Below are 14040 nucleotides of genomic sequence, written 5' to 3' on the forward strand. Positions count from 1 at the left end.
CTGAAGGACGGGAGATGACGGAGCGGCGGCCCCCGCACCGCTCGCTACAGTGCCCGGAAGAAAGCGCCGGTCGCGCATGCGCCGCTGACGGCGGAGGCCCGGCGCGGTGCGACGGGACGGATGGAGGCGGCGGGCGGGCTGCGGGCCCGCGGGCCGGTACGGCTCCGCCAGCGGCGGTCGGTGCTGTACAGCTCCCCCGGCGGGCAGCGAGGCTCCGGTAAGCGGGTGCGGGGCGGTGGGGCGGCGGGTCTCGGGGTTGGCTCTTGACGGACAGGCTCCCCTCCCGCAGGCGCGGCCGGCGGGCCGGCGCCGCTGCTGGCGCTGGCGGTGGCGCTGCGGACGGTGAACTGCTTCCTCGTCCGCACCAGCTTCGTCCCGGACGAGTACTGGCAGGCGCTGGAGGTGGCGCATCGCATGGTCTTCAAATATCCTTGGCGCTGCCAGACCCACGCCGGTCCTCACGCAGTCCCCCTCCTTGCCCGAGTTTTACCTCCCCCCCCGCCGCATCAGCGGAGAGTCACGGCCGCGCGGTGTCGCGAGTGGGAGGCGCGCTCGGGTGGATTTCCACGGCAGTGAGGTGTTGGTTTGACCAGTTGCAAAAACACCCCTACTTTTGACCACGGGGATCAACGTCTCGACGCGGGCAAGTCTGAGCATTACACAGCTCGCGTGACACCTTTTGTTTCAGTTGTTCATGATCTATCCTTAATATTAGTAATTATGGCTACCTGACTTGGGAATGGGTAAATGGCCTAAGGGGCTATTCATACCCACTAATCTTTGCAAGCATCTACAAAGCTTTACAGCTGTTGGCCAAGGATGATGTTCAGCTGTTGGTGAGTATAATCAAAAAACACATCTGCTACTAAAATTCAATTGAAAGCATTGTATTTAAATTCAGGGTATTCTTGTAACTGGCCAGGTAAAATATAAAGCCTTGAATCTAGCAACTAGAGATGTGTGAGCTGAGACCTCACTGTAGCATACCACAGGGGTGCAGAAGTCATTCACAGATCTCTAGTCACAGTACTGATGCCTGTGACTGCAGAAGATTATTCCTGGCCTTGAGTCTCCTTGAATCTCATGGTGTTCACCACTGCATCATAACTGCTTAGTGCTTCAGCTTTCTAGACTGTTTAATAATATATGTTTGCACTAAATTCAGTAACAGTCCCTTTTGACTTCTACTGGAGTTGAATGGCAAAGAATTCTACTTTCACTTTCTGAACACTTGCAGATGAACTTTAGACTTTGTGCTGGCAGAAATACTAGTCTTACCCAAGGACCTTTTTTTTAATCATAAAAAGCTATAGAGAATATTCACTAATTCACTATTTTCATGTCTGAACAGTCATTCACTAATTCAGTAGTCCTCTCTTCAAACTTAGAATTTAACACATTTGTTGCAAGTGAATTTTTTGCTCTGCTTACATAGATATGGGTCCCTAGACTTGCACAGGCAGTGTTGGCAGCTTTTGCTGATGTGAAGCTTTACTCATTAGTGCAACGCCTTGAAAATGCAGAAACAGCAAAGTGTGTGGTGAGTGTCAGCCTTTAAAAAAATTTTATGCATGTTAATAAACGCTGGTTGTTGCAGTGTAAACAACAGCCAGATGATAGTAAGTCACACCTTGAAGAATTATTGCCTTCATTTAAAACTACAGAATTTAACACTTCTTCCTATACATACTGTTGTTCATAATTATTTTCAGTACTTCTGCCAGCTGTGTTCCTGGTTTACATGGTATGCCTGTACCAGAACTCTAACAAACACCATGGAAACTCTTCTTACCATTTTTGCTCTTTCCTACTATCCAATAAAAGGTTCCAAGATGGGAAGCAGGTGAGAAACTTTCTACTAACAGTACTGTTAATTTTTGGCTTAAGATAACACCAATCTAATGCTACTGTTTAAAATGGTAACTTTTATCTGAAAATATAAGGCAACCAAAATCACCTCGTGCACGCAGCAAGAGCTCTAGATCATGAAAGGATCAGCAATTGTGGTATTTCCTCTAATTTTTTGAAGCCATGGTATAGCTGGTATGTAAAATTGATATTCACCAGTTCCCTTATACAAAGTATCACTTTACAGGAGACTTTCCTTTAAAGGATTGAAATGTGGGGTAACTTGGGAAAAGATAACAAAAGTTTGTTTGGGTTCAGATATAGGTCATGACTTTCTTTTACCATTTTAAAGCAAGTATGTGCTTCTAGTTAGAAGCTCCATTGCTAATAAAACAATTATATAGTTGGCAGCCTCCCAAGAAAAGGAGAGTATCTGCACTGAGAGAATCAATGTTATCTACAGTATGAAAACCTTTTAGTCAGGAACATGACAATAATGTCACTGTCTGCAAAAGAATTGACCAAAGCTCCTGATAAACTTGTTTTTCTTATACTCCTTCATTCTAGTTGCAAATATTTAGCTTTGCTAGCACTTGCAATTGTTATTCGTCCCACCGCTATTATCCCATGGATACCTTTGGTCTTCAGTCATTTTTTGCAAGAACAGAGAAAAGCAGACCTTATCCTACACAACTGCCTTCCAATTGGGTATGTTCTTACTGAATTTAAACTATGACTATGCACAGCTATATCTTAAGATTGATTTTACCACCACCAAGGCAGACAACCCCAAAAGCTGATTTAATGTAAAAAACAAGGAAAAGTCTTTTTTGAGAAGTTAAATAAGGACCGTGCTTCCTTTAAATCAATGTATATGCTGCAAAAAAGCACTAGGAGAGATTTCTTGAGGGTGAGACACGAATAGCATTTCCGCTTAAATCTGGGATTGTGCCAAGGATACTGGGTGATGGCAACTGACCACTGTAAAATAGCCCTGAGTATGGATAATCTCAAAAAAGATGATGAATCTGGGAGTTTTGACAGCTACTTAGAGAACAGTAGAATCTAATACAAAAGCAACTCAGGCAGAATCACTGCAATCAACTTTTCATTTTTGCAGATTGGTCACAGTAGGAACCTCTTTAATAATTGACCGGGTGTTTTTTGGTGAGGTAAGTTGTTTTAAATTTGACTTACAAGACGGTGGTTGGGTTTTAGCATTTTAACATGGACAGATGGTTCAGACACCTCTGACTTCCATTATTTCTGTGACTGTGTCTTGCCTATGCTTTCTAAATAGATCCTAAGCCATAAGCCCTTAAACACTGACTCCTCAGTTATTTTAAATGACACAGATTGTTACTTAAAATCAGTTTGCTATCAATAAACCAGTAGTTATCAACAAACTACAAAACTTACATGCCGCTGTGTTTAATTGCTAGGGGAAGTCTGTGACAAGTCTTAGTAGAAAAAAACATAAGTATGAATGAAAATGCTCTATCATTTAAGGTCAGTGATGACTGTAATTCAATTTAGCTCTTGGTTTTCACTTTGGATTTGTATTTAACTCCCCCACCTCCACCCCTCATCTCCCAGTGGGTACTGGTTCAGCTGAACTTCTTGAAATTCAACGTGCTGCAGAATTTGGGAGCATTTTACGGATCTCATCCTTGGCATTGGTACTTCACTCAGGGACTACCAGTCATCTTGGGTACCCATCTGCCTTTTTTTATTCATGGCTGTGTGCTGGCAGCAAAAAGGTATCGCATCTTTCTAATGACAGTTATTTGGACAATGTTGGTGTACAGGTAATTTCTCCTAAGTGTAACTACTATCTTTTACTGGTTCTCTTCTTTCCAAAGCTCATGTCCTCTCTAGAATAAGTGACAGAAAACTTTAAACTATTCAAACACTCTAAGAAATGCAGTCAATTATACAATAGTTTCTAGAATTTTACGTAATACTACTTCTTATATTGTTACCAAACATGTATTTTTAGAATTTATTAGACCCTTACAGAATAAAATAATTCAGCATGACATTGGATGGAAAAAAAAAAAATCACACCACTCAAATCACCTAACATGTTTAAGCAACATTAGAAGTAGTCAGAAAACTGTGTTTACTAGATGCCTGATAATGAAAATACCATTATATTTGGTTCTTCAATATATCCCCAGTAATATGGGAGGTTCTTAGGCCTCAAACTTACTCCATTCACAAGTCTACACACAGCTCTTAAGATTTATCATAGGACTGTATGTCTTAAGTTGAGAAGAAAAGGTAAGCTGTTTCTAAAGCATCAGAATTAACTGGAGATTAAATGAGAGACTTTGAGACAATAAAATATACAGCAAATTAATAAATACTAAGTAATAAATGGTATTAAGACTACAGTAGTAACAGAATACAGCAGAACAGCAGCAAGGCCACAAATGCCATCTTTCAGTCCATCTCAAAACTGGATGTAGCTCTATTGGTTTTAGGCCTTTTTTATCTCCCTTAAGTTTTGTAAGAACCTGTTTGGTTCCCCTGACACAAGCCTTGCAATTATCCCCCAGAAGCTGGCATGAGAAATTGCGTAACGTTGTATTAGCAGAGGTGGATGTTACTTAACTTGTATACTTGAGTCTCAGCTTCTCATCCACACTTTTTGTGTTTTATTACAGAAAGTAAATTGGTGAAGTACTATCTAAGTTATATCTAGTAGTCATAGAATCAGACCACTTAATCACTAGAGTAGTAGTCAGGTGCTTTTATTAGTGCTTGGTTTAAACTGACCAAATAATTTTATTTTGAACATACTCATTAAGTTCTTAAAAAGCAACAACTTTGATTTTTACTCTAAACTGCTTCAATGCCCAAAGCTTTTTAGTACATGCAAGTGCTTTTCTTCCAGTCCTCCATGCTCTAAAAACACATTTTGTCAAAAGAACTGACGCATTGAGCTTTCTCACTGTAGTACTTTATCTGTTTTATTGCAGCATGCTCAGCCATAAAGAATTCAGGTTCATCTACCCAGTACTACCATTTTGCATGATTTTTTGTGGTAAGCATTGGTTTCAAATGTCTTGCAACCTTCCCTGTATATAATTTTTACCTAAAGAGAGCCTGTTAAAAGTCAATGTAGGTATTTGACAAAAGAGCCTTAGAACTAACCTAACTTCTTCTTACAGCTAGTGGAAACCAAAAAAAAAAAAAAAAAAAAAGGAAGAACACCAAGTGACTGAAACACAGGTGGAGACTCCTTAGCATGGATAAAAGTACTTCCTGAAAATGTGAAAATTGCCTCAGTGACTGCTAATGTTTTAGCAAGGCCACCCTTACAGTGAATTTTGTTCCGTGGGTTCTTTGTAGTATTTTTCCACACAGTTGTCTCAAATATGCCTGACAAATGCCTTTGAGTATGCAACAAAAATTAAAGTATTTAAAAACTAAAATTAGCCTTTTCTAGATTCAGATGTGTTAGTAGATAATGCTAGTTTTCTGTCTGCTCATGACCAACTACCAGCTGGAAGCTACTTCCCACAGAAGTCTGAGAGCAGTTAATGTGATAGCTTTTTCCTTCAGGCATAGTGAAGTGAATTTGTTAAAAACAGGAATAATGTCCCTAAACTAATGTGGTTAACTTAGAAGTTTAATTAAGGAGAATCTGTCCACAGTTTAAACTTGAAAGCATTTTCCTTTTGCTAATGAAGATTTTTCTCATACTTTAACAGAAACTTTAAAAGTACTCATTTATCTTTTTCTGTTATTTTGTGTTTTTTTTCTTTTAAACACAGAAAAGAGCCTAACAAAGAAGTATTTTATATTTTACAAAACTTGGTAATAACTACAGTACTGTAGGAAAAGTAAAATCATGATGTAAAGTCTAGTATGCTGAAAAGTTACAAAGGAAAGATTAAAACTTCTGGAACACGAAGCTGTACAGCTTTAGTTTACCTACAAGATCAAAACAGAGGAATCAATGAAAAACAATTTTCTTTAACCTGTTTTGCTAGTCTAAACAGAAGTAAATCTTTCTTCAATAGTTTTGCTGTCTGCTGAGATTAAGTATGTAATATGTCTTTGCTTAGTTCAGTTCAGTAGCAGATTTAAGATGAACCAGTTCTACCTCATGTGCAGAAAAATTCAAATCAGACCACTATTTTTTGTTAATATCCCTTTTAACTTTCATGTCTATAAGGGAATGAGATCATTACACAATTTATCAAGTGTTAATCATCATCTGTTTGGATACTTTAGTAAAGACAAAAGTGACAAAAGTTATTTCTGATAACTCAGTGGTTACAGAGGGGTCTTTAAATTGCTCAAAACTTCATAAATAAAAGCAGAAAAAAAACCCACATATTTTTTACAGTAATTTCCAAGCACATTTAAAGATAAGCTAAGAGCATTTCACAAGAGCAATTAAAAAATGCCTATAATAGAATGTTTCCACTCGTGTTTAAGCCACAGACTAATTAGTAGACTTTGTTTTCATTGAAGATCTGCAATTTGTTGGAACAGACCAACTGAACGCTAATTTAACTTGCTACTGACTTCTGAAACAGGCCTATTATAACTTGCTGCTTGTGATTCAGTAAATGTGGACACAGAGCTAGGCTGCATAAAATATTTTTATCTCCTGACAAGCACATGACTTAAGGGTTTCCAGACTGGTTGCAACATGGAACCATCTTCTGTGCCAGGTCCATCTAAGTGTTGGTTGTGAGAAACACATTTACACAGCTCTCTCCCATCGGGAGAAATGCCTCTTCCTATTACTATCTCCTTTAAGAAATGTGAGGGGGAAGGGGTCAGTAGATGGGAAAAGATGGAAGAGTAAACTTTTCCCAAAGGTAACAGCGCAAAAATTAGTAACAATAAAAGTATGATGGAGCTTTCAGTATGTTGGAGAAAAAGCATACCACAGCCATACCAGAGTGCACGTTGCCATTTATTCTAGCTCTACTTGGACATGCATGAATCTGAACACATCAGTAAGTTGCCACATATCATTCATCTAAACTGAATGGACTATTTTTCCCCACAAGCAATCAAAATTAAGCTCTAAAGAGACAAAGCACTGACTTTGAAATCATACTTCTGTACTTCAAAAGACAGGTATGGGCTTACACTGTTAAATCCAAGAGTTAATAAGCGCAAAGTCTAACCTCTGAATTTCCATTCAAAGAGAAAAGACTGAAAGAACACTATTAAAATACCTCAAAGCAAGGTACTGTTATCAACTCAGTTTTCCAGTAAGTTATGGTACTTTCAAAAATACTGTGTGCAACTGTTAGTATGTGCTTCTCTCAAACTTACTCTAATGTTTCTATAGGATATTCTTTGAAACAACTGAAAGCATGGAAGAAATCTGCAGCAAGTTTCCTGCTTTTATCAAACTTACTCCCAGCCCTGTATACAGGGTTGATTCACCAGCGAGGCACTCTCGATGTTATGAGTCACATACAGCAACTCTGTAATAACTCTTACCAGTCACAAGCTTTTGTCTTCATCATGATGCCGTGCCACTCTACTCCATTTTACAGGTACTACAGTAGTTAATAGTGTACTATATTAAAATCCATACACTCAAGCATAAATTAAGGTTTGGGGTTTTTTTTTTTCCTAAGCTTAATAAATTGAGATGGATAAACATATACAGGAAGAGTTTTCATTTTTCATACAGTTAATACAGAATGAATAGGTGAAATAAGCCAAATGCTTATTCCATAGATTAAAATTCAGCATCTAAGTTTTATTCAGTTTTTGTCAAATAGCTTTGTATGAGGATATGCACTCAGTCTTACGGCTTCTGAAAGTAATAACTTTTCATTATGGTAACTTTTGTAGCAAAACTGGACTGATTGTTACAAACTATTAATTTTACCCTCTGCTACTAGAGAGTAAAGAAAAGTAATTACAACATAAAATAATCGAGGTCACTATTCCAAAAAGTTTGCAATAGATCCTGGCAAGTAAATAAAACACTGAAGTAGATATAAACAGGGAAGCTGATATAGAAAAGTACCTTTTTAAGAAACTGCTGTTATGCATATGGTATTTTTATTAAGATAAATCTGCTTTCTGTGAACTGCTAACAACACAGACACAGCATTTTGGAGCTGAATCCACCTGTTCCACTTTTGCTTTATATGAAGTACAGAAGGGAAGAAAATATGACTCTGGGGGAGAAAAGCTAATTATTCCATTTTCGTTTTGGCTGAGATAAAGTGATGAGTCATTTCAAATATGAGATACTGGTCAGTTTATCCTGAAGTATTTGTTCTGTTTTTCTCCCTAGTCACGTTCACTGTCCTCTAAAAATGAGATTCCTTCAGTGTCCCCCAGACCTAACCAGAGATGAGAGCTATATTGATGAAGCAGATGTATTTTACTCTAATCCACTTGGCTGGCTTAACAAGGAGTTTTACAATGATACGTTATTACCCAGTCACTTGATCTTCTTCAGCGTGCTAGAACAGGTATGGTAACTGCAAGATGAAACAAACTAGTTTTGAGGTCAAGTTACAAAATAAATTAGGGGAGAGTTATAGTTAATATTTTTTGAAAATTGTTGTCCACAATTTTTTAAACACAGTTTAAATTCAAATTGAACCCTCTAGTCCGTAATATAGTATAGATACCATTTCAGTGATACATACTTAACATTCATGTATACCCTCTCCTGTGTGGAAATTCTATATGCCTTAAAGTAATTAATGTTTTATGAAATTCTCCTCAAGCCATATTAAAAACAAATGTACCATCCATTCCCAGAACCACACATTTTTAAGTAAGCAACAATGACAAGCAAAAACGTCTGCAGTCAAGAGTACCTTTCCCCCCTCAATTTTTTTATGAAGCCCATGTACTCAAAACAACGGTGTCTGGTGAACATCCACTCCGGACAGGATCAAACAGGATAGGTACCTCTTTTTCTAGCAGTCTTTCCTAAAATAAAGGATAAAACTTCCAGGGGACAGTTGAATTGATGGTTTTCAAAAAACTTTGGAACACTGTTCTGATGCTCCCAACTGCAATTTCTGACTCTGGAAACTAATATATGTTCATTTACAGGAAATATCATCATTTCTAACTTTAAGGGGCTATGAGAAAACAGCTACTGTCTTTCATACTCATGTACCTCAAGGACGAGTTGGAAGCCATATCTATATCTACAGGAGAAAAACTGAAATGAATCATACCTGAAGATCAGTTTCTAGACTTAAGACCTAATGAGATCAGTTTGGCATAGCAGTACTATGCTTAGAGGATCTTGTACTGCAGACAGGAGAGTGTAGTGAGTCTGAAACCGGGTAAGTCAGAAGGGGAAAGTCTGACTAGGCAGCCACTGGCTGTCTGGAAACACAGAAACCTCTTCCTGAAGGCAACTTTGGTAGCAGTATGGCAGGATGTGGGTGCTGACCTACCTTACAACACCAGAAAACATCAGGAAAACCGAAGTTACCATATGACTACTTGAACAGTAAGCAATTAGACAAGACTGGACCATTTTTATAGAACTGTACAGCTATACTAGGTTTGTTTTATAAATAAAGACTTTTACCCACAATGTCTCTTTATTTTTCTTCTACAATATGCAGATATGCAAGACATTTCAAGTGCTTAAATCAGCAAGCTGATTAGAATGCAACACAGCAAATTCTTCACAATTCAACAGGCTCTTGAGCCCCCCCAAAGACAAGAAGCAAGTATAAGATTACAAAACACTAACAAATACATTACCGTAATGTAGACCTATTTTTTGAAGGCTGAGATGAAGTTAGTATATCAAACACTGGAATTAATTATTGCTACATTATGCATGACTCAAGCTTGAACTATACTAATGGAATGCAATTAAGCATATTTTTCATACAGAAGTCATTCCATGCCTAGTTTCTGCAACAATACTGCTGGCACTCAAACTATCATCATTTCCAAAGAACAGTTAAAGCAACAGTACAGAATATGCAAATCAGAAAGCCTGACATCTGCCTTTTAACAAAAATGTGTAAAAATCAAATTATTTAGCGAAAAAACTTGCATCTTGCTGCTTTGTTGAAAAACAATTAGTTTCCGGAGAGGATGTGAATTCTAATCTTATTTTTACCATAAATTACTCAATATTTTGGATCAAAGGGTAATTGCCCCAATTCTATTTCAAGATTTGCCATGTGTCTTCCATTAGTGCGACCATGTTTATGCCATTTACCTTCTCTTTTATTACGGTGCTGGTACTTCTGAGCTTGTTTTTCATGTCTGGAATTTTCACTTTGTGTAAAAGGCCTTTTAGGTCGACTGCAAGGAGTAAACAAAAGCTTATTACTATTCTTATGAAAGCATCTCCCTAAAAACATTCTGAAACACAATTACATTGTCAAGAACAGCTTTTAACATCCTGAGGTTGACTGAAAACCAATCAGTATTAAGTAGTCCCTTCTCTTGTAAGCAAAATGGAGGTAAAGGGATGTGTTTATTTAAATCATCAATAAGATAGCATATTTAAAATAAGTCCTTTCTAAAAATAAAAATGCTCTGCAGCTGTTTGTCCGGAGTTCTTTTTAGAATAAAGCCAGGAAAACAGCTGTTTGCTTATCCCTGCTGTCATGACTGAGGTCTCAATATATATTTTCAGTGATTTTATTACATCATGCTTGATAAAAATAATGTAAACTTTACAGACCCTTAGAAAGGCATGCTTTGTGAAAACATGGGCACTTCAGAGGTTTTCATGTACAATAAGTACATTTATACAGAGAGAGGGGGCACTGACAAAAAACACTTGCTTACCAGTTCCAGTTTTTAATGCAAACAATCTCATTATACTACATGCTGTTACATTATGACTAGCATCTCTTGGCTTCTGCTAAACTAAGGCTATTTTCATCCTCAGTATCGTACAAACTTCTGCAACATACCATTAATAAATGAATTTCAAATTCTGTTTTTCTGCAAACTGAATTAAAGTGCTCAAAAATTAAGTGTTGGATTTAATTAAAAATTCAAGTTCATTTAGATAATAAACTAATAAGAAGTAGTTGGACTATAAATAAAAACACAAAACTTATGTCATGTGTTTGCCAAAACTACACATTAAAAAGGCTACTTGGTAGCTGGTAACAGGATTATCATCCTCATGGTTCAACTTTTAATAAAAGAAAGTACTACCTCACATGATTTAGTAACCCCAATGTAGTTAAGTATTCAGACTTCCTGCTGCACTAGAACACATGAAATAATAAACAAGTCCAAAAGAGAAACCTGACTGAAGAACTGAAGCTTAATCTAAATAGTAAGTATGCTTTGCACTGAATACCAGCACAGGGAAAAGTTCTATTATAGCTACAAGGACAACTTTGTGTGTATTATAAATTAGTTAACATATCACATTTTTTCTTACCTGATCAGAATAAACATTAGCACAACAGATTATATAGCCAATTTTATAATAGCAATGATATTACAAGCCACATAAAATATATACTTAAGTGTTCCAGGAGCAAGTTCCACACAATATATTAAGGCTGCTTGCTTAATTTTCTTTCACCAAAGTCTATGCCATAGAAACAGTCCACTGTATCTAGCTCCCTTGGGCCAGCCAGGCAGCGTAACAACTGCTCTGCAGAATACCTGAGAATACTATTAGATACAGGCAAGTAACACAGGAAACAATTCATGCCAAGGGCCTTGGTAAACAAGTCTTAAAGTTTAGTCAGGGTCAGGATCTGAAGTCCACCATTTGACTAGCTCTACTCTGGGCATACAGAGTATCTCCCTATTATACTACACTACAAGAGTAGAGAAGTTTGTGAAAAGCCAGCAAGGAATATACCTGCCAGAACAGGACTCTGCAACTGCTCAAATATATCTCAAAACCTTCTCATTTGGGAAAGGACAACCTAGTTAATACTGCTTCCAAGATAGTTATTCATTCCATCAGATAGGCAATCATAGCTGTTCAGTCTAAAGTCATCCTACCTGCAGTTACTCAGTCTTCTAAAAAACTCAGGAGAAATATTTAATTGCTTATAGTGGCTCTGTAGTGCCTCCCAAAGTAACATCACACACAAGATTTCTATATAAGGTACTACAGATTCACTTCATGTAACAATCTAGTATTTCCACTGAGTCCTTCAGAAAGTCTTCTAGAGTGTATATATATAGACATAAACATACACCTTAGAAGACAACCTATTAGAACAAGGACACTAGTTCTATTTACAAAGACTACTCAATGGTGTTAACAAGTTCAGAAGACATGGAAACAAACCTGGGTCCATACTGAGGCGAATTATCATAATGAAAGTAGTATCTATAGATGTATTTGTCCAAATCCTCAAAAACTTTTTCATTATTATTTTGGTATTCCTTCATATCTTCCAGGTAATCCTTGACATCATTAACGAAATCAGTGAACAGCATCTGGTCATGTATAAATATCCCATTATGAAAAAACTTATTGATGAAATTTTCTAGTTCTCTCCAGTGATGAAAGTTATGTACAACTTGTTGCAAATACTTTCTCATTAGCCGATTAAATTCATCCACCCTGATAGGATCCGATTCTCTGTTAAAAAGACTAATGAATTCTTGATGAGCACATTCAAAAATACCAGAGCAGCCCTTTAGGACAAACTGGTGTCTTCTATTACACAAAGGATCATTGAGATGTTTTGGTGACTCTGTACCTTTTTCGAATATTGTAAAATGATGTTTTCTTCCGTCTTTGAATTCTTTTGGCATGTTAGGTCCCCTGTAATGCATGTGCTTCAAATTCTCGTAAGAGTTATGTTCTCGGTAAAAAGTTCGAGCTTTCTTGTTTGCCTCATGTCTTTTATCATTTGACTTCTCCTTTTCATCAAAGATGTTTTTTGTGCTATCTTTGAAATGTCTGAATGTAGACTTTACAGAATCAGAGAATTTTTTCAGGTTTTCTTTTACTGCTTCTTTAGCCTGCTTAATCTTTTCTTTATGATGTCTTACAAACTCTTTCGTGGAATTTTTCATAGCATCAAAAGTTTCTTTAACTGAACCAAAAAATGATTCCTTTGATTTTTTTTTAGTCTTACTTTGCCCTTTAGCACCTTTCTTCTGTCCCTTGTCATTCATTTCTTGGTTTTCAGTTTGGTCTTTTGCTTCAACATACAGCTTCTCCCATAAATCAGAGCGTTGCTGCTCGAAGTTTAGCTTTTTTTCTAGTTCTACTAGTCTTTCTCGCAGAGTTTCTATTTCTTGATTTTCTCTTAATGTATCAACATCATTAGCATTGTCAGGTGTTTGTCGAGAACTTAACTGTTCCAGTTCTTTTTTCAGAGCTTCTGTAATATGACGTTCTTTGTCTAGTTCTCTCCTTAACATCTGTGCCTCTGCAAAGAGTGTTTCCTTTTGCCTAAGAAAGTTGTGGTTTCTTTGCTTTTCCTCTTCCAAATATTCCCTTAGTTTCTGATTTTCAATTACAATAGACTCAGTGCTAGTACCTTTACCTTCTAAGTTTCTAATTTGTTGTCTTAGCTTCCTTAATTCTTCCTGAAGTGAGGCCAAAGCTTTTTCTTCCTTCTCTAAAGACTCTCTTAAGTGCTGATTTTCTGCAGCAAGACTTTTTTTTTGAGATTCAAAGGATTTCTTCTCCACATCAGTAGAAGTCAAACATGTGGCAAGATCTCCCTTGAGTGACTAATACAAACAAAAAAGAAGCACAAATACTACAATTAGAATGGTTACAATTTCACTTATAAAGATAAAAGACCAAGGTAGCCCAGACAGAGTTTACTTGTCATCTTGGATGCAGTGTCACATGTTGCAGCAAGATGCAAAAATAGAGCTAGTTTGTTTATCTCAGATACACACAAACACTTTCTTGGCAACAAAGACCATGTGAGAGGCTCCCTCTTCCAACCATAGGTCATCACCCCTCACTTGTATTGCCTTAACTACCTGAAGGATAGTAAACTGAGTACATGAATTGTAACATCTTAAAAGAAAATTAAAATCAACAGCAAACATGCACATCTATGTTCAGTAAATTGGGTTTACAGATTACAAACCGAAACACATTAGCAGAAGCAAGGACATTCAACAGTTGGAGCAGAAATTCAGGAACTGATTTTGAACCAAATTTGTTGCTGAAAATGCATGTTCATGTAACTACATCCTAACACAAAAGGATCTCCCCAGTCTCTTGGCATCTTTGACAAACTCTAG

General features: G+C 37.3%; 3 protein-coding genes across 7 annotated transcripts in view; 1 reads left to right on the forward strand and 2 right to left on the reverse strand.

Moving 5' to 3' along the window:
- RAB27A (RAB27A, member RAS oncogene family) overlaps positions 1-51 on the reverse strand; it is a 37064-nt gene extending 37013 nt beyond the window's left edge. Inside the window, exon 1 of one of the 2 annotated variants that reach the window (XM_042804176.1) lies at positions 1-51. The gene's annotated coding sequence lies outside the window, so the exon portion shown is untranslated. The other variant, XM_042804179.1, reaches the window with a different exon arrangement.
- Positions 8-9409, forward strand: PIGB (phosphatidylinositol glycan anchor biosynthesis class B). Of its 3 annotated transcripts, none has more exons than XM_032999294.2 (12): positions 8-217; positions 290-425; positions 719-836; positions 1436-1540; positions 1713-1843; positions 2416-2556; positions 2969-3020; positions 3445-3656; positions 4833-4897; positions 7172-7382; positions 8138-8318; positions 8914-9409. In XM_032999294.2, the coding sequence occupies exons 1-12, from the start codon at positions 121-123 to the stop codon at positions 9043-9045; spliced, it is 1581 nt and encodes a 526-aa protein (XP_032855185.2). In that variant the 5' UTR covers positions 8-120; the 3' UTR covers positions 9046-9409. The 3 variants fall into 3 exon arrangements, with proteins under 3 accessions (XP_032855185.2, XP_042660104.1, XP_042660105.1); XM_042804170.1 differs by having other exon boundaries at positions 15-217; positions 723-836; XM_042804171.1 differs by having other exon boundaries at positions 15-217; positions 723-836; positions 3445-3608.
- The window catches only part of CCPG1 (cell cycle progression 1), a 25808-nt gene continuing 21165 nt past the window's right edge, over positions 9398-14040 (reverse strand). For both annotated transcript variants that reach the window (XM_042804168.1, XM_042804169.1), the window contains 2 exons: positions 12110-13512; positions 9398-10137 (listed from right to left, as the gene is read on the reverse strand). In XM_042804168.1, the coding sequence (XP_042660102.1) occupies positions 9960-10137; positions 12110-13512 (1581 nt within the window). In that variant the 3' untranslated portion in view covers positions 9398-9959. The remainder of the gene's footprint in view (positions 10138-12109; positions 13513-14040) is intronic.

Source organism: Tyto alba, unplaced genomic scaffold, assembly GCF_018691265.1.
Source record: "Tyto alba isolate M040663 unplaced genomic scaffold, T.alba_DEE_v4.0 Super-Scaffold_41, whole genome shotgun sequence".
In the NCBI taxonomy this organism is placed as follows: domain Eukaryota; kingdom Metazoa; phylum Chordata; class Aves; order Strigiformes; family Tytonidae; genus Tyto; species Tyto alba.